The sequence below is a fragment of the Triturus cristatus genome, chromosome 4_1 (genome assembly GCF_964204655.1).
Source record: "Triturus cristatus chromosome 4_1, aTriCri1.1, whole genome shotgun sequence".
NCBI lineage: Eukaryota > Metazoa > Chordata > Amphibia > Caudata > Salamandridae > Triturus > Triturus cristatus.
The window spans coordinates 821903976-821923693 of NC_140585.1; the positions used below are offsets into that span (position 1 = coordinate 821903976).

Sequence of the window (19718 nt, forward strand, 5' to 3'; positions counted from 1 at the left end):
CAGACCAGCCATGCCAGTAATCTGTCAAGCAGTTGCCCTCAGCATGTATCATGGTTAGGCGGCGTTTGTAATTGTGTTGGCCTAGGCGTGTTTCCACTTACCTGTATTGTGTACGTAGGTGCCGGAGTCGTTCAATTCCTGCCATGCGGTTAGTCACAGCCACTTCCCTCACTAAAGAAATAGCTCCCATTCTAGGGTCAGCAATTCATTTTGTAATTTGCGGCAGACGGCCCATGTGGCAGCCAGGCAGTGAACCCATACCACCACGTTATGGGCATCTCATTCCAGAGCCCTGGATGGAGTGCTTCCAAGGTAACATTTTGCCTTTTGCCTCCCCTGGATGTGGCCCAGTGACCCTCTCCCAGGTATAACCTTTCTGGGATATGGCTGGGTACTGTAGACAGTGGATCTCTGGGTACATTGCTATGGCAAAGCCATAGCAGAATATCAGAAAACACACCACCGAACATTTGCAGTACTCTAGAGAAGCCAAACATGTATTTGTACAAATGAAACAAGCCCTGCCACTGCATCAGTTTGGCGGCTCCTTGATTATGCCAAATGACTCCATCTGTATTGTCATGAACATGATGGATTTACCCTTGGGGTACGGGTGCAATATCAGGGGGACCAGAAAAAGCATGTAGCATATTATTCTTCTGTTCCAGGCAGTAGTGGCTTGGCTCCCTCCATTACTCTATTCTGCAGCCACTGCTGCCCATCTAGTTGAAACATCTGAAAATATTGTATTAAGTTCCACCCTGACTGGAGTTTTCCCTCATGCTGTTGTTGCTCTTCTCCTCACCACCAAAACTCAGTACCTTTCCAGTGCCAGGTTATGCCTATACGAGATTGTGTTGTTGTCTGCCTCTCATATTACCCTGATCCATTGCCCCACCCTCAATCTGGTATCCTTCAAAAAATTGCATTGCTCTTCCTCATGTTACCAAGTTTGATTGCTGCCCAATTGATAGTCCACTGATTTGGCTTGTCACTCTTTTGGCAGTATCCCTGTCTTAAAAGGTTACAGAGTCTCTGCACATATTGCCATTTGGTTTACTGCACTTATGTTATGTTATGTTATGTTATGTTATAACAATTTATTAAGCGCACAGCGACTCCAGCAAAGGAGCATCCCGGCGCAAAGACAAGGAGCAGTCATAACACAACATGGAGATGATGCAACAGAAAAGGACTAAAACAAGGGAGCTAAAATAGGAAGGTTTTTATGGCTCTACGAAACGGCAGCAAGTCCTCTATCAGCCGAATTTCAACTGGGAGGGTGTTCCAAATTGACGCGGCTCTCACCCTGAAGGACCGGCCCCCCATCCTGCTGAGCCTAAATCTGGGGACAACAGCAAGAGCCTGACCTTGAGATCGAAGATTGCGGGTGGGAACATAAAAAGAGATGGAGTTGGCCAGGATCTCAGGGCCTATGCCTCTAAGGATTTTGAAGGTCAGACACAAGACCTTGAAGATAATACGCTTCCTCACCGGAAGCCAGTGCAAGGAGCGGATGACATGAGACACCGGGCAGAACTTAGGAAGTCCAACAATGGCTCTCGCAGCGGCGTTCTGCACCCGCTGCAGACGGGTTAACTCAGCCTGGTTAGCCCCCACCAGCAAAGAGCTGGCGTAGTCCAGACGGGAGATGATGGTTGCCTGGACCACAAGCTGTCTGGTAGGGGCATCGAAGAACTTAAGCACCGGCCGTAAGCCTCTTAGTAGACCGAAGCAACAGGCTGCGATTTTTTTGGTGTGCCCTATAAATGTAAGACCAGCGTCTAACCAGACCCCAAGGTTCTTCACCTCCGACACTAAGGTCGGAGTGGGGCCCAGCTCCGAAGGCCACCACTGATCGCCCCAGAGCTCCACTCCCTTCCCGACAACCATAACCTCTGTTTTTGTGGCATTAAGCTGGAGACAGTTACCTGTCAACCAGCTGGCCACCGCCTTCAGTCCGGACTGAAACCTGGGGGCATCCTGTTCCGCATCCCCGCTGAGAGTAACCGCCAGCTGTGTGTCGTCGGCATATGAGACCATGGTTAGGCCCCACTGCCTTGCGACATCAGCCAACGGTCTCACGTAGAGATTGAACAGCGTGGGACTCAGCGAGGATCCCTGCGGAACCCCCATGGCCAGAGGCTGGAACCTGGACTTGAAGGGTGGGATGGAAACACAGAAGGAGCGCTTGTCTAGGAAGGAGCGGAACCATTGCAGCGCCAGGCCGCCGATACCAATCTCCTCGAGCCGCCCAAGGAGGATGCTGTGGGATACAGTATCGAATGCGGCGCTGAGATCTAACAAAATCAGCGCCGCCGTCTGACCAGCATCCAACCTTGCACGGAGATGTTCCACCATCACCAGAAGGGCAGTCTCCGTGCTGTGGCCAGCACGGAAGCCATTCTGTGTGGGATCGAGGGCATTGGACCGGGCTAAGTATTCAGACAGGGCCAGATTGACATGGGCCTCTGTCAACTTAGCTGGCCAAGGCAGCAGCGAGATGGGACGGTAGCTTTCTGGCTTAGACGGGTCAAGAGATGATTTTTTAATAATCGGAGACACCACCGCCCGCTTCCAACTGATGGGAACGACCCCGGTCTCTAAGGAGAGATTGACAAGAGAGCGTATAGCCACGCGCCCCACAAAGGTCTGGTCTCGAAAGAGGGCAGGCCTCACTGGATCAGATGGAGACCCAGATTTAACTTGCGTAGCAAGTTTGTCAAACCCTTCCAAGGTAAGGGGGGGAAGTGAGAGCAGGGCGGGCTGGTGAGGTGTCTCCTTAGGGCTACCCATCGCTATACCAGTGCTCGGGAAAGTCCGATATATAGACTGGACTTTTCCCAAGAAGTAGGAAGCGAGGGATTCACAATGTGTGACTGAACTCTCAGCCATAGAGATAGCCCGCTTAGACATAAGATCTTTCACCGCCTTAAAGATGGCCTTCGACGGGTTAGTGCTATTCCGGAATTCCTCGGCATAAAATGCCGCTCGGGCACGACAAATGGCCCGGTGGTAGAGCTTGACGGACGCGATATATGTAGCTTTTAACTCAGCCCCATATGTCTTCCGCCAGGCCCTCTCCGCCCGTCTACAGGCTCCCTTCAGAGCGCGCAAAGCATCGTCATACCAGGGGCTTGACACTCGAGGGTTGATCTTCGTTGTTACAACAGGTATCAAAGCATCCAGAGCCCTAGTGAGCCAAGCGCAGAAGAGATCGTACCCCTCCTCTACGTTGTTAGATAGGGCCAGAGGTTCCACTGACAGAAGATGGTAAAAGTCATCCAGCCTGAGTTTACTCCAGGGTCTCCTGGGTACCCGCTTGGCTGAAGAGGTGGAAATGTTGGTAGTCATAGGGCAATAGATGGATACCAAAGAATGGTCAGACCACTCTACAGGAGCCACCGACGTGACTTTAGCCTCGGTCAAGTTGGTAAAAAAAGGGTCAAGGATATGTCCCCCGGAATGAGTAGGCTGGGAGACCAGCTGAAAAAGTTGAAAGGCCTCTAAGTCCATAAGAATACTACGTGCTGTCAGACAGGATGGAGCATCAAAATGCAAGTTTAAATCGCCCAAGATGGAAAAATTAGTACAGTCAGTGACCAAGGTGGCGACAGTGTCCGGGAGAGCATTCCTGAACGCCACATCACTGCCCGGCGGACGATACACCACCATCCCAGAGAGTGTAAATTCTGGGCTGACAGAGACTTTAAAAGAGGCACTTTCACAGCCAGCGATCTTGAGAATGGTCCACACACAGGAAAAACTAGATCTCACTATCAGAGCTATGCCTCCGCCTCTAGATAGCCTATTCGCAATATACATTGAGTAGCCGGGAGGACAAGCGAGATTGGGAATAGCAGTGTCGGCTTCCTGAAGCCATGTTTCGGTTAAGGCTAAAATATCCGGGACTTCATTTTCAATCAGGTCGTACACATTCTGTTGATGTGTAAGGATCGACCTGACGTTAAGATTCAAAATCCGCAGTGAGGGCGGTAGCCCCCTGTTGTGCCTGTGTGTGTTACTTTGATTAAACTTCATTGGTGTACACAGTGTCTCTTATTCCATGTTAATTGCAAATGACCAACCAAACTGAAAATTGTAATTGAGTATTTCACACCGACGGCTTTTCAGCCAAATGCCGACTGCCAAAGCTGACCACATGAGAGGATGGACAGGCAGTGCACTCTTTTCGTTGAGGTGATAGCAGCCGCAGGCCCTTAGCCACAGTCTTTGAAAAGGTCTTGCTTGTTATGGGTCAATGATTGACTTGTCTAATATGTCTTCATACAGTGAGGTGAGAACAATGAGTAATTTGCTGCTCCAGTGAGGGTTTGTTGATACAACAAAAACACACACTACCTCTACGTCCCTCGTCCTCGACCAGGTCATAACAAATGAGGTAATATTCCACTGACAGGAAACAAAACAGGAAACGCATTTAGGCTCCACCCACACTCCTGCCAGGGGCTATAATATCATAGCCAGCAGAAAGCACTTCCTGTTTTGTTTCATGTCGGTGGTCCTGACGTGGGACGTTGTGAGGTAATTGCCGGGCTCTTACCTGGATGATGTCCTCTGGTTACCTCCTTTGCTGGGCTCTGGGGGGTGCCTTTGGACCTTCATGGGAGCAGCTGGAGGCAGGACGCAAGGCTTCCTGGACTCGGTCAGTGGCTCCGGGTGCCTGGGTTACTGCACTTGTTGGGCCTCGGTTGCATTTTCCTCTTCCTCTTCCGTCTAACTGGTCGCATGCGTGGCTGTGGGGAATCTTCACCATTGCAGAGGCGTTCTGTCCTACTCCCATCCTTTTTGTTGTGGTAAGGAGCGTGGTGTCTCTCCAGTTTGTGTCGGCACCTCCCACGATGTTGTTGGGCGAGGTGAGAGTGCCGACATATGTTGCACGTTGATCCCAGCTTGGACGGCGTGTTTGGCCCATCCTCATGGAGTCCCCCTCTCCACTCCTGTACTGAGTGATTCTTCAGACTCCCATGTGTTCGGCCTCCCGGTGGTAGGAGGCAGTTCTGGGATGATTCTGCCCGCGTCTGTGTAGCAGCGGGTGCTCCTCCTTTTAGGATCTGGCCTTCGGCAGCCGCTTCCTGTTTCCTTTTCTTCTGCGGCGTATAGAGCTACGCCACGCCCTCTTCATGCTATTCATTTCTCACGTCAGCTTTCAGCTGATTTGTGGTACGCCTGTCACTTCACGCGATAAGGCTAGTTTGGGCTTGTATGATAAAAAGATAATCCTTACTTAGGAGGCTACTGGATGTTCCTTGGTCATTTGCATTTGTTTCAATTTGGGAAATCATCATCAGAAGCGCAGGCATGTTTCTCCTGCCACTTCTCCTTCTTCAACAGGGACAGTGTGGATTCCGCCCCTCCTTTGAAGCGGAATAAATTGGATGATGACGCTTGTTTGAAGAAGCTGATTTTGGAGACTTTGTCTGATATGAAATCCTCCAGAAAGACTGCTGGTGTGTGTTCTGGTGGGGGTCATGACCTCTACTCTGATAACTCCAGCTCTGAATCTTCTGATGGTTCCTCCTTGGCTGCAGTGGACCTGAAGGGAAAATATATTTCTAAGGATATGTTGCCGGACATTCTGTCCCATGTCAGTGATGGCATGGGTTTCCCTGATGAGGAGATTGCCAGCACATCCAGGGATACAGTGTTGCCTCAGTTTCTGAAGCAGGCTACAAAAGCTCTGCCCATTCATCCCTTTGTGATGGATGTACTTTTGAAGGAATGGAAAGATTCTGACCACATTATGATGCCTCGCTTCATGTCAAAGCTATACCCCTTGCAGGACATGGAGGATACCATTCCTGAGTCGGTTCAAGTGGACTCGATTGTGGCCCGTCTGATGGGGCCTCCTTCCATGGCAGAGGATAATGTTCTCAAGGATGGGACAGATAAGAAGATTGATTCTTCTTTGAAGAAAGCCTATGCGGGGTTTCATCTCGCCATACGTTCCTGGGGTGTATGGTGCTTATGTCACTCAGTTGCTGTTGTCCGACTTTAAGACCTTGTTCACCACCATGCAGGAAGGTGGTAGTGGCCCTGACTTGTTGGAGTCCATGGAATGTCAGGTTGAGTTCTTTTCTGATATTGCCTTTGACTCTGTGTGTGCTTCAGCCATGTCTTGTGGTGCGCCTATTGCTGTCAGGCAGAACTTGTTGCTGAAGGGATGGAACACTGATGCGGTTCAACAATCCGTGGCTTTGCGTTTGCCTTTTACTGGTCCCTGGCTTTTTGAGAAAGGCCTTGAGGAAAAGTTGCACAAGGTGTTCAAAGAACGGAAACATTCCTTATCCTTCCGGCATCAGCTACGTTGTAAGGAGTCGTTCTTTTCCAATGCTAGATCTTTTCATCAGCCTTCTCGCCTGCAGAGGAATGTGTTCAGGACATAGAAGTGCCCTGGTAACGATTTCCAACAGAGATTTCAGAAGAAGCCTCCTCCCGAGGCGGGGCATGGTAACGAGTGTTCCTGACTATGCCGCCTCCTGACTCATTCCGGCTGGTGTGCTGCCAGAGGTTGGTGGTAGGTCACACCATTTCTTGGCGGCTTGGGGGCTCTCGATGACAGACCGATTTGGAGGTCCTGGAACGGGGTTACCGGATCGAGTTCCTGTCCCCTCCCCCTGCATCGGGTAGAGTGTGGACACCAATGCCGAAGGAGGTGTCGCATCGTCGAGCCCTGCTGGACAGGGTTCAGACCCTGTTTCAGAAGAAGGCGATTGTGCCTGTACCCGGTCGGAGATGGGTCAGGGGACTTATTCTGTCATCTTCCTTGTACCAAAGGTCACAGGTGGCTTTCGGATCGTGATAAATCTCCAGCCTCTGAACCGGTTTGTCCAGAAGATTCCCTTCAAAATGGAAACCCTGCAGCTTGGGATCCCGTTGATTCAGGCTAGCTGAGTGATAACTACCTTGGATCTTCAGAATTCATACCTGCATGTCCCTGTGGCCCTGGAGTTCCAGCGGTTTCTGAGGTTTTACCTGAAGAGTCGTCATTGGCAGTTTAGTGTCTTCCCTTTCAGCCTGTGTTCATCCCCCAGGGTCTTCACCAAAGGTGATGGCTCCTCTTGTTGCTCATCTTCACCTCCTGGGAGTGACTGCTTTTCCCTACCCGGACAACTGGCTTCTGCAGGCCCCTTCTGCCCTGGTGACGTCTCAGCATCTGTATTTGACCATTCGTACGCTAGAAAGCCACAGCTTTCTCCTGAACTTTTCGAAGTGCCATCTTCTTCCGGCCACCCAGAGGTCCTTTATAGGAGCGGACTTCGATTCTGTTCTGGGCAAAGTGTTTCTGCCTCCTTCCTTAATCCTGCGTCTGCAGTTTTTGTTGGGGAAGCTTTTGTCACAGACTTCGGCACCCCTGCTTCCGTGGTTGGAGTTGCAGAGTCAGATGGCTGTATCAGTGTTCACTGTTCCATGGGCCAGGTTGCATCTTCGACCCCTGCTGTGGCATCCTCACTGCTTTGTTCCTTTCCCTGTTCTGAATTTCTCCATGACTGTTCCAGTGTGTCTGGAGTTGGTGACCGATCTGCAGTGGTGGATGGACTCTTCGAATCTCTCCCGGGGTATGTGGTTGCATCCTGACCCACCTGTGGTATTGACAACGGATGCCAGTGCGTCCGGTTGGTGTGCTACTCGGGGTCAGTGGACTGTGCAGGCTCATTCGCAGGGCTCAGGGTCCAGCAGGTCCTCCAACTGGAAGGAACTGTCTGCTGTGGAGAGGGCCCTCCGGTTCTTCCAGGATCGTCTTCTGGGTTGCAATGTACTAGTGCGGTCCGAAAACACTGTGACTGTGGCTTATGACAATCATCTGGGCAGTACTCGCAGTCAGTCCTTGAATCTGGTGGCCTGTGCGATTGCAGGTTTGGCGGAACTTCATTTCCAGGCAATTTCAGCTCAGCACATCTGAGGCTTGGACAATGTGGGGGCGGATGCGCTGAGCCGTAGGTTTCCGTCCTCTCTGACTTTGTGTCTCTCTCCCAGGGTATTCTGGTTGATTTGCAGGAGGTGCGGGACTCCTGTGATGGATTTGTTTGCTTCCAGGATCAATGCTCTGCTTCCCCTCTTTTGTTCCCGGATTCCGGAACAGGGAGCATGAGGGTTGGAGGCCTTGTCTCTCATGTGGCCCCCCTGGTTCCTGTATGCCTTCCCTCCTTTTCCTCTCATCCCTGCATTTCTGCTGAGGGTTCAGAGGGTGGGGGCTCAGGTGGTGGCGGTGGGTCCTCCTTGGACCTTGCCACGCTGCCCGTCTCCCCTACGGCCTTCCACCCCTTCCATGCTGGTCCCTCTCACCTTGGCGGTCTGGAGGTTGAACGGGTGTCTTTAGGGGGCCAGGGTTTGCCTGACCACATTATTACTGTGATGCAGGCCTCCCGTAGGAGGTTTACGTTGTCTTCTTATTCCAAGCATTGGGTTTCTTTTGACTCCTGGTTTTCTGGCCTTGATCTGTCTTCTATCTCTTGTCCTGTCTCTGCTATTCTGTTTTTTTTGGACAGGTTCCACAAGCGTTATGCTTTGTCTACCCTGAAGGGCCAATGGGCTGCTATTGAAGCTTTTCTTGGTCCAGTTTATTTGCCCTCTTCGGATTGACTGTTGGTGTCTCGTTTGTTCTGGAGTTTTTCTCTCGTCTTCTGTTGTTCGTCTTTCTGTGCCTCCATAGGATCTTTCTCTGGCCCTGCGGGCACTCCAGTCCTCTCCTTTTGAGCCTTTGTTGTCTGTTGATCTTAAATTCTTGACTTTTAAGGTGGCCTTTCTGGTGGCCATTACCTCGGCTTGGAGGTTGGGTGAGCTCACAGCATTGCGTTGTTCCCCTCCCTTTTTGTGGTTTGTGGACGATGCTGTGATCCTCTGTTTGGATCCTGGTTTTTTGCCTAAAGTACGTTCTAGGTTTTATACATATCAGGTATTGGTCTTGTCTTCTTTCTATCCTTCTCCTTCTTCTCCTGCTGAGCAGTTATTGCACATTCTTAATGATAAGCGTACTTTGACCATATATGTGGACCAGTCAGTGGCTTTTCGAGCCTCGGACAGTCTGTTTGTGACGTTTGGGCTGGCTGGTCATGGGAAGGCTGCTTCGCGGCTTACCCTTGGCCGTTAGAGGAAGTCTGTTATTCATTTGGCTCATCATGGCTCTGGTTTGCCTTGTCCTTCAGGAGTGCAGGCCCGATCCACGAGGGGTGTCTCGGCTTCCTGGGCTGTTTTTCATGGGGTGTCGCTGGATGAGATCTGTGGTGCTAGGACTTGGGCTTCTGACTCTACCTTTGTTAAGCATTACCTGGTGAATTGCTCCCTGAATGACCGTGTGACTTTTTGTTCTAGTGTGGTGCGTGCAGTGGAGCCTGTTGCTCCCACTTGAACCTGTTCTGCTATTAAACATTTCACTGTGGTGCGCTTCACCCCTGTGTGATTTCTGTTTTGTTTCTGCTGGTGTTCCAAAGGCCTTCAAGTGTTTGGTTGCTTTGGTATACCTCATTTGTTATGACTGGGTCGAGGACGAGGGACATAGAGGTAATGCTCTGATTACTTACCAGTAATCCTCAATACACTTAATCCTACTCGTCCTCGACCCTGTCATTCTTCCCACCCACCCTCCCTGGTGCAGGCCTTTGCTGTGCTTGGTATGTCAGGAAGTGCTTTCTGCTGGCTATGATGTTATAGCCCCCCCTGGAAGAAGGGTGGGTAGAGCCTAAAAGCGTTTCCTGTTTTGTTTCCTGTCAGTAGAATGTTACCTCATCTGTTATGTCTGGATCGAGGATGAGTAGGACTAAAGGTAATGAGGATTACTGGTAAGTAATCAGGGCAATATACTGCTAAAAGGGACTGTGCAGATAGAGGGAACAGAACAGGCAAATTCTCAAAAGCCAATACAGTCCAACCGGGCAGCCTAACCTAATCTCCTTGACTAATAGTGGGAGACAGAAAGACAAGCTCAGGGACCCCAAGGGCTAGGATTCTTCTTTTGAATCCAGAAGGAGAGGAGGAGGATGTGGGCACTCATCAGCTTTAAGTGCTTTAAAGCAACGCCATCTCTTCCGCTGCACGAGAGACAGAGAAACCAGGTCGGGGCTCCAAGTCCCAGGATAACTCGTGGTAGTTATTATTGCTCCCTTATAGATGTGGGAGTATTCGCTTTAATGATAAAGTAGCCTTAAAAACCATCTCAGTTAATTAAAACATGGCTGATAATGAAGCAGCTCACCTCCAACTTGTCCCAACAATATGTTAGAATTGATTTTTGTGGTTAATGACATACAAAGATGCTATCTCGGAGCCCATTCACGGAACTAAGGTTAACAAAGATACACAAACAAACTTTAAAGAGATTTCACATTACCCTAAAAGCTTCACATAGATCAATGAGTGCCTTAGAAGAGAGATAGCAAAATTAAAAGGTATGGTGCACAACCCGGGGCAAAAAATTTAATGCAGCGATGCATCAAAGGGATATTACTCTGGGTTGCAATCACGCTGCACCCACTTGCAAATGTCCTTACTATTTTATCTAATTCCCTTATAATAATTGGAACAACCCACTATTTGAAACAGAAAGACGCTGTGCAACCGTCCATGATATCATCCCAAATCAAAGGGACGATACACAAGCGTATGAGAATACATATTATGTACAGAGGGATGTGTGTACATTCAGCCCAAAACCTACACCCTGGCAAGTGAGATAATCAATACGCTACTAAACAAGTCCAGTCTCAGGGATGCCAGAATTATGAACATGCCTATAGGCCATTACCTTATGGAAGCTGCACACGCTGGATCTGACCCTAATATTGACAGGGATATATATGTCGAGCCTAAACATTCTTCATGTGAAATGTATGACTCACAAAAAAACAAGGTCATTCATTGGATAAGACACATATACCAAATCGTTCCTTGATTCAGGATGATCATGTGTATTTTGAAGAGATGTTCCCCACATGCCATTTGGTTATGTCAAACTTCTGTTAACAGACAGGAATGTTATGCAGATGATTTAGTAATTTGATTTAAACTGTGGAATTGCGAAATCACAAAGAGAACGTCTAGACTCGTAAACATTGTAACCTTAATTTTGATCAGGTTGCGCGCGAGCTGATTGCCTGACCTCAAAATGTCCGCCTGTTGCAAGCTGTAGCACCTCCCATACTTGCTGGAAACTGGCTACTCAAGTCGCACAGACCAGTGCGCATGTGCGCGGGGTCAGAGCAGAGGTTACAGTAGTTTCTTTTTTGCAAGCAGCATGGCGTCCTCCGTGGATCCCGAGAGTGAGAACGGCGAAGGCAAGAGGAAGAGAAAACAAGGAAAGAAGCAGGAGAATGCACCAGGTACCGGCATAATACTGGAAGGGTCCCCGCTTAGATTGACTGCCCCGCAAGCATTGTTTCAAAATGCCTTATTTGGCGCAGTGCATAAAAAGGTGCAGAACTGGAATCTTGAGTGGCCAGTATACTTTTCTGAAATATCGGTAAACAACTTCGCGAAATACAATACGGTCATGTGTTATGAATCACAGCTAGTACAATAGTTATGTTTACAAATGCGTGACTCTCATCTCGCACAGTGTGTCCCTCTGCCACTCATTGAATCATTGCGCATGGTCGTAGCCCAGGGTAGCCGAAACTCGGATACCGAGATTGTGGTATTGTATTGTAATGATACAGCGCAGACTACCCCTGATGAGGCGTTGAAGCGATTTATCAGCGAGTGCAACGCTACTGACGGAAATAGGAGGCTTCGGGTGCAAGATGCTCAGAAATGTATTATTACTGCTTCAGCTTTGTGTGAGTGGAGAGATCAAAGTAGGAATTATCGAATGGGCTTGTTTAAAGCAGCGGAAAGAGGTATTCTGCGATCATTTTGATAAGACTGGATGCTCTTGAGGGAGTGGAATCCAAGCGTTTGAGTGTGCTTTGCAGTGTGTCGTGGGGTAATAGGAATACAAACCTGAGAGTTGTGCTCCCCTTGCTTCCCTTCCCTTGCCTTCCTTCCCCAGTTTTCTCACGTCCTCCTCTTTCTTCTTCTCGAGTGCCAGTAACATACACGAACCTGACAAGGTATACTCTAAAAAAAAAAAACGCACGATGGTGTGTCTACGTTCTCTCTTCCTTTGATCCCAGCTTTCTCAGCCTCTTGTGGTACTGTCCACTTTATTGCTGGTGGTTTCTCTTGGCCAAGTTATTTTTTTTATCTGAATGCATTTTTTATTCCTACCTTCCTTTCAGATGCACACTTTATCCTGCTCCCTCTGATCCTCTGGAGTTTTTTCTTTCTCCTGACATTGTACTTCCCTCATCTGGCTCTCTCCTGACCTCTAATTCTGTTCCACTCTTACTGTCCTCTTACACCACTATTGTTGTCCACCCAGCACGCCATGATCAAGAGAATCAACCAGCAACTCGCCAAACACTTGGAACGCACCAACCTTCTGGACCCCTGTCAATCCGGATTTCGAGCAAACCACATCACAGAGACAGCCCTGTTTGCAGCCACAGACCATATCAGGGCCCTCCTGAACCGCAGTGAATGTTAGTCCTCCTCCTGGACGTTGTAGCTGCCTTTGACACCATCTTCCATCACAACTTGCCCTACAGACTTCACTATATCGGAATCCAGGGAGATGCCCTCAAATGGGTCACCTCATACCTCACTTGAGGAACCCAGAGAATCAGTCTCCCACCCTTTACCTCGGAACACGAGAAGATCTCCTGAAGCACCCCCACGGATTGTCCCTCTGCCCCACCCTTTATAATGTATACTTGACCCTCATGGTCAACATCGTCAGATCTCACAGATTCAACATCATCTTCTACACAGACGACACCCAGCTCATCCTCTCACTGTCAGACTCTTCACCACCACCAGAGCCAACTTCCACAGATGTATGATCAACATTGCTGACTGGATGAAGGACAACTGTCTGAAGCTCGACACGGACAAGATTGAGGTCCTCTTCTTTGAGAACAACACCTCCCCATGGAACAAGGCATGGTAGCCTGTTGAACTCTGCCCTTCCCGTGCCCGACAGACAACACCTGCAACCTCAGCATTTTTCTTGAACAGCAAGCTATCTCCGAAGAAACAGGTAAACACAGTCTCATCCTCTTGCTTCCACACCTTACGCATGCTCTGCAAGATCTTCAGGTGGCTACCAGTCAACAACAGAAGGAACATCACACAGGCCCTCGCCAACAGCAGCCTGGACTACAGAAATTCACTCTATGTAGAATGTAATTTTGTATTGCCTGTAGCCTCCTGATGAGACCACAGGTAATACAAAACCCAGCAGCAAAACTTTCCCTCGATCTTCCCAGGTTGACCCACATCACACCCCACCTCAAGAAGCTACACTGGCTCCCGATCCAGAAGAGATGCCAGGTTAAGATTTTGACATACGCATGCAAAGCCATACACAACAAAGAACCAGAATGCATCAACAAACATATGACCTTCCACCAACCGACCAGACACCTACAATTAGCTTCCCCCCTCGCAGGCACCCCTGGATCTGCTAAACCAACATCGGTGGACGGTCTTTCACACACCTGGTGGCCAAAGTTTGGAGCAACCTTTCCCTGCACCTCGGGATCGCCTCCTCGCTCCAACAATTCAGGAAAGGACTGAAGACCTGGCAGTTCAAATGAACAGATCACCACGCAGCAGCTAGCAACTCCAACACCTTGAAACCCTCGTGGGTGATTTGCCATGCTTTATATAAATGACTGATTGATTGATTGATTGATTGATTGATTGATTTAAGACAAATACATAGCTAGCTGTAGGACATTTCTTTTGTGTGCCAAGATGTTTCATGTCCTTCATTCAGGCATTTCAGTGCGCCTGTACTGTCTCACTTCTCAAGAATGTCCCTCACTATTCTCCTGACTATCAGCAAGTTCTCCATATGATAGGTGTTAAACCAGGAAGGTATCTAATGTCGTGCGACAGAGAATGGCCAGGGCCTTCGATATATTTGGTTCCAGACTTAACAGCACATTTATAAACTGTGGTTGAGATTTCAGTGGCAAAGAATGCTCATGCAACTGCTGGCTGGGTATATGTATTATAAATTATTTTTTTACGTTTTCTAGAGTGTGAACTACGCTTCGGAGGGTGTTGGAGTACTTTATATGGTTTTAGGATGCAGCGTCATCCTTTATATGAAGGGGTTTACAAGTTTTACCTTCTATGATGAAAAGTAACATTCTACAAAGCTGTGGATCATGTGTACCTAAAAGCACCTCTCATAGGTAGGCTCTTGGAAGGCTTCATTACACAGCTGTCGAAGTCTGGAAGTTGCCCTTTTGTTAATTTTCCTTACACTCCATGTGTGTAGCTTTTCATACCTGCCCTAAATTGCCTGCTTTTCCTCATGCTCACATATGCGACACCGGAGAAAAAAAAGGCAGTACTGAGCGGCTTCACTTTTAAAGGGCTGGTAGGTTTAGTCATAACGTTCGGTCTTGTTTCATCAGATGGTCTGTTATCGAAAAGAGGGCAACCAATGCCAGGATATTCACTTACTCAGTACCTATTATTATTATTGTAGGTCGTAAGTCAATGTGTTTGCAAGTAAGATGTGCATCTACTTTCCTTATGCCTTTCTATCCAAAGAAAACCTACATCCAGCAGATCTTTAGTCATGACATCGGCATCGCCACAACAGTACTGATTAGATACAGCCCCATACTCCCATCACATGCACGCCACTACTCCCAGCCATATAGTTAGCTAAGCGTTTGTCACCTCACCTGAACACCCATATTAAGTTTCAGGCACACCTCACAATACACCAACAACATGTATTGGGTGCAGCTCCAGATGCCATCATGTGCACAACTCTAATCCAAGTTACAATATTGTCTAAGAGTTTCACCTCAAAGTAGCCCTCGTGCAAGTTATTCCGGCTCACATACATTGGTTTAGCATTCTGTCAACTAGCCTGAAGATGTTACTTTAACTATACCCTGTGCCACTGAAATTATGAGGCAGAGGAGGGCCAAATTATGCATGAAGATTGAGTAAATTGTGCAGCAAGAAAAGCCAAATTATGTGGCACATTTTGTAATAGTATTACTTAATTATTTAGACACTCTTACACTTGTTAAAACTGTCTAGGCTTTTGTGGCAACTCATTCACCGCTTCCGTGCGGGTGTTAGCCAATGACTGAAACCTGCACTACCTCCCCAGAGCTTCTGTTGGCTATTAAATGGCACGGGAGGTGTATAAAGGCCCCTCTGGTGCTCTGCACCAGAGGGAGTCCTTTGTGTCATTTTATCCTTGTGCTGTACAAGAAGAGCTTCCTGAGCAGCGAGAGTCCTTTTTTTCCTTTCTTTAGTGTAATGACGATCAGGGGGGGTCAGTGCATGCTGACATCATTACACTAAAGTGAAGGTGAAACAAGCCGATGGACTCGTTTTACTTTAACTTCATCAGTGCTCGGGGCATATCTCAGCCCCTGAGCACTGCTTGCTTTGAGAGAGGTATCGGAAAGGGGAGAATCGCCCCTTTCCAATGGTACCTCTGCCTAGTGGATCCCTGCTTGGGGTTAGCCACAGGAAAGCGATTCCCCAAGCTGGGATCCACCCACTAGAACACCGGGGTTTGTGTTCCCCCTTCCGCCACTGACCAATTCCGTTTTTTCGTCCCCCCCGGTGGGCAGATGGGGGTGATTGCCCCCAGTCTTCCGTCCGCCCCGGGGGGCAGCAGAAAGCCCACTAGACACAAGGAATCTATAAAAATAGAAGGTAGTCATGCCCCCACCCTATAAACAAGTATTTGCAATGCAATAGGTCTTGCATTATTAAAGTTTGAGCTATTGGTATTGCATTATTTAGCAATGCCAATAGCTCAAACTTTAATAATGCGAGACCTATTGCATTGCAAACGCTTGTGTTTTTTTTAGAAACTGAAGCCTTAAAACCCCTTGAGCATACAGGATTTAGAGGAACATTATTAGCATCGAATGAACAGCAAGACAAGCAGGTTACCAGTGAGTGGCTTACAGAATCCATGCTGTTAATGTCTTGTTACTCAGTAAATACTCTGTGTAAGGTCACAGTTATAGATACAGCAAAATATGTAACGGGGACCTCATTTGCTTATATCCAAATTGCCTTACCCTGCTTAATATTCATTACAAATGTATAGGGGTTTGAAGGTCTTTAGGAAATCTATATAATTATCTCGTTTGCTACATAATTATAAATATATTTGTTAATCACCCATGCCGTTGGAATGGAGAGTACAGTACAGAGAAACGCAGACCATGTGAGACAAAACGTTAGTAATTTTTTTAAATCCAAGGCTCGTGCAAAGTTACTAGTTCGAAGGATTTAAAGACATATGTACCTTTGAGCACTGAAGTGTACAAAATGCAGGTTTCCATGTTCACTCAAAAAAAAACTGGTGTTCGAGTGTTTTGTTTTCTACTAGCAGGGCATCAGCTAGTTAAGTTTGTGGGGAAGGTGGTAAAACATTTTAACCTTACCAACATGGAATTGTTCACAAGAATCAATCCAATCCCCTAAATGTCCTGAAATATGCGGATCTCTGGGACACATTCATGTCCAATGTGCTCACTTAGTACAGTATTTCTTACTCCTAAAGTTAGATGCATAAGCAGGATGTAAAAAGCCTTTGCCAAAATATGTTAATAATGACAACGTAAACTTTTCAACTGCCCACCTCATTCCCTGGAACCACCCTTCTGTCATCTTCTAGGCGCTCGTATGTTCTCAACATCCACCCCATAATTATTACAGTGGAGAATCTGCCATTAATTTTGTGAATTAGGATTTGGGAAATCAGGTGTGTCATGAGAGTGACCATGCAAAACGTTTGTGAATCCTCTGAGAATGAAACCGACAAATGCTAAATTGTTTGGAGCTGGCATCTTGAACAGAAATTAAGATTTTCTGAGTGGAAAGGAATTTTGTTTTCTCAATGATATCATTAAGACACATATAATTTCTGTGCTCTCTACCTTACCAGACGAGACCTATTGCATTTTCAATGCTTGTTTTGAAAAGTGTTTCTGCACATTCACTCTCATGTAGTAAGACACTAAAGTTCTTTGAACGCTAGCACTGGCAGTAAGCAAGTTCTGTTGGATAAGCAACACTGACGTCGGGCCCTTCTGGGAGGGGTGTGTCATCATTTTCTGGGCCCCATGCTTTTCTAGGCCCCAGGGTCTTGCTTCGAGCTCTATAAATGAATGCGCCACAAAGTCTTATTCTTTGGGTAACAATGGAGGAATCTAACATGGCTGATACCGGCAGAGCGCTCCTGATGCTCCGAGTTTACTGACCTTGGTGTGCCTGATATGGTGGGGGCTGTGTTTTGCTGGTGGTTTGGGTGAGATTTCAGTAATTCAGATTGAGCATTACTGTGGGCCTCTGGGTTCCTGAGCGTTGGTGTCTTGTGGGTGTTGACACCAACCCGAGGCGGGTCATGTGTGGATTCTGCTGCTTGTACTAGTACGGTAGCTATCATTGGTGCATCTGGTGCAGTGGGACTGAGCGGGGTCTCCTGCCAGTAATCACTCCGAAGCTGGTACTGGCGGGTGGTTTTGAAGCGCAGCCCATAAAGGGAGTTGTAGGACTCGCGGGTGTGGTGCTGTTGAATTCTTCGTCGCCGGCCTAGAAGGTTTGTGCCCGCAATACGCATGGCAGGCACTGGTCCTGTTTATTTCAGTCATTTTAAGGCATGATGCGCAGTGGGCAGTTGCCAATGGGGCTGCCAACTCCCAAGGAGACCATGGGAATGTGAATTAATTTTGTATCGTCAATCTGTCTATGCCTCCATTAACGTACGAGTTAATTTTGTTCGACGTCATGGGGTCTGAGCATAGAGTGGGCAATAAATGTTGTTGCAAGCAGGGCCCATAAAAACATGTCTAGCTCGTGGCCCTCCAAATCCTTAAAACGAGACTGGGCTATGGCCATGCCCTGCCAGCTCGACTTGTTGGTACGAGGGCTGTGCTCAGCATGGCTCGCGTCTTGTAAGGGGGGGAGACGTGTTGCAGCGCAGCTCATCACAGGGCACACGGGTAGCTGTTTACCTGTACACAGGAGTGTGATGTGTTGGAAACAGTGAGGTAGCTTGGGTGGGTTGCCGGGTACCCACAACACTGACAGCTGTGCAACCACTTGAACGAACCTCTATCGAATGTGCCGAGCAGGAAGCGGCCTTGTGGGTCTCTAGGCTTGGACTGCACCAGGCATGTGCTGGGGGACTCTTACAAGGCGTCTTCCAGTTTATGGGCAAACACTGGCATGGCGGTGTTGTATCTTGTCTAAGTGGTGGGCGTTTTCACGTTTGTCCTTGTCCTGTGTTGTGGAAAGCGTGAAGGGCCTGTGCAGTGCCCGGTCTAGGTGGGGGAAGTCTGCATTGTACCTGCATGACGTCGGCACTACCTGGGCTGCACTGGGGGAGGCACTACTCGAGAATGCTGGCGACTACTGGTGCCTGTAGGAGGCCTCGAATGGGCACGTCCTGCAAGGTGACGTCCAAGGTGTCCAGAAAATTGTCTCAGCCGGTGAGAAATTAGGAGTGACTGAAGAGCCCCATCCATTTAGAAGCGCAAGCTTGTGGGTTTTCCTTGCGCACATACTCGGGCTGGACTCTGCTGCTCTCTTGGTGAAATGAAGTCAAAGCCTCCCCAAAGCATTGCAACCAATGGCAGGTCAGTAAAATGCACCATTGGCACGAATTTCACCAAAAGAAAGGGGAAAAAAACAAACCGCGCCCGCGAGTGGTGCACGCACGGCACAGCGAGCCATATGTTTTCAATTATCGCGCCAGTGTCTGGGCACGATAATTGAAACCACATGGCCTTTGGTGCACGTAATAGACACCAATAGGCCAAGGCCGGAGCAATGCGGCTGCCTTTGGCCTGTTGCGCGCTCTCTTTGGAAAAAACACGCACGCAAAGGCCAATAGCGGGGCACAAAAGGAAAAGCACAAGCGTGTGCGATTCCTGGCTCCGTTTGGAACCCCGGACAAAAGGACTCGGTGCGCGAGCAGTGCTGCGCACTGTATCGCTAGGCGCGAGACCTAAAAAGCATGAACAGTATTTCTCAACCCCCATCCCCTGTGGAGCGGATGGGAGTGATTACCCCCAGTGTCTTCCCCCGCCCCCTTGGCACAGTGGGGTGCAGAAAGCTCAACACCAGGGAAATTTTGTAAATAAAATATGTACAGGGATGTTGGCTGACCACCATGGGCATGGCCATTCCCCTACCCAAAAAAAGGCGCCATCAGTCTTTCTGCACCCTGCCCCCCAGGGGTGAATACCCCCAATCTGTCCTGGGGGAGGGTTTGAAAGCCCGCTAGGCACCAGGAACGTTTTGGGGAAAAACATACAGGGGTGGGGGTGGCCTCAATGGGCATAGCCATGCCGACACCCCTAAATAATGCAGCAGCAGTCTTTCTGTCCCCCTTCGGGGTGGTAGATGGGGGTTATCCCCAACACGTCCCGGGGGGATGGGTAGAAAGCTCACTAGACGCCAGGACATTTTTAAAAAAAAAAGAAAATGGAGGAAGGTCTACTAAAACCCAGGGTTAACCTTGCATCAAGCCATACCCTTGCCACAGAGGGGGTAATAGTTCCTTTCTGCCCCCCTAGGGGCTGGTAGGATGTTTCCCCCAATTGGGGTGGTTGGCACAAATATATCCCCCGGGTACGGTAGAAAGTCCACATGACTCA

General features: G+C 48.5%; 1 protein-coding gene across 1 annotated transcript in view; it reads left to right on the forward strand.

The window, feature by feature from the left end:
* The first annotated feature begins 11175 nt into the window (after positions 1–11175).
* Positions 11176–19718, forward strand: part of KRR1 (KRR1 small subunit processome component) — a 113771-nt gene continuing 105228 nt past the window's right edge. Inside the window, exon 1 of the mRNA XM_085653481.1 lies at positions 11176–11336. Coding sequence (XP_085509607.1) covers positions 11252–11336 — 85 coding nt within the window. The 5' untranslated portion in view covers positions 11176–11251. The remainder of the gene's footprint in view (positions 11337–19718) is intronic.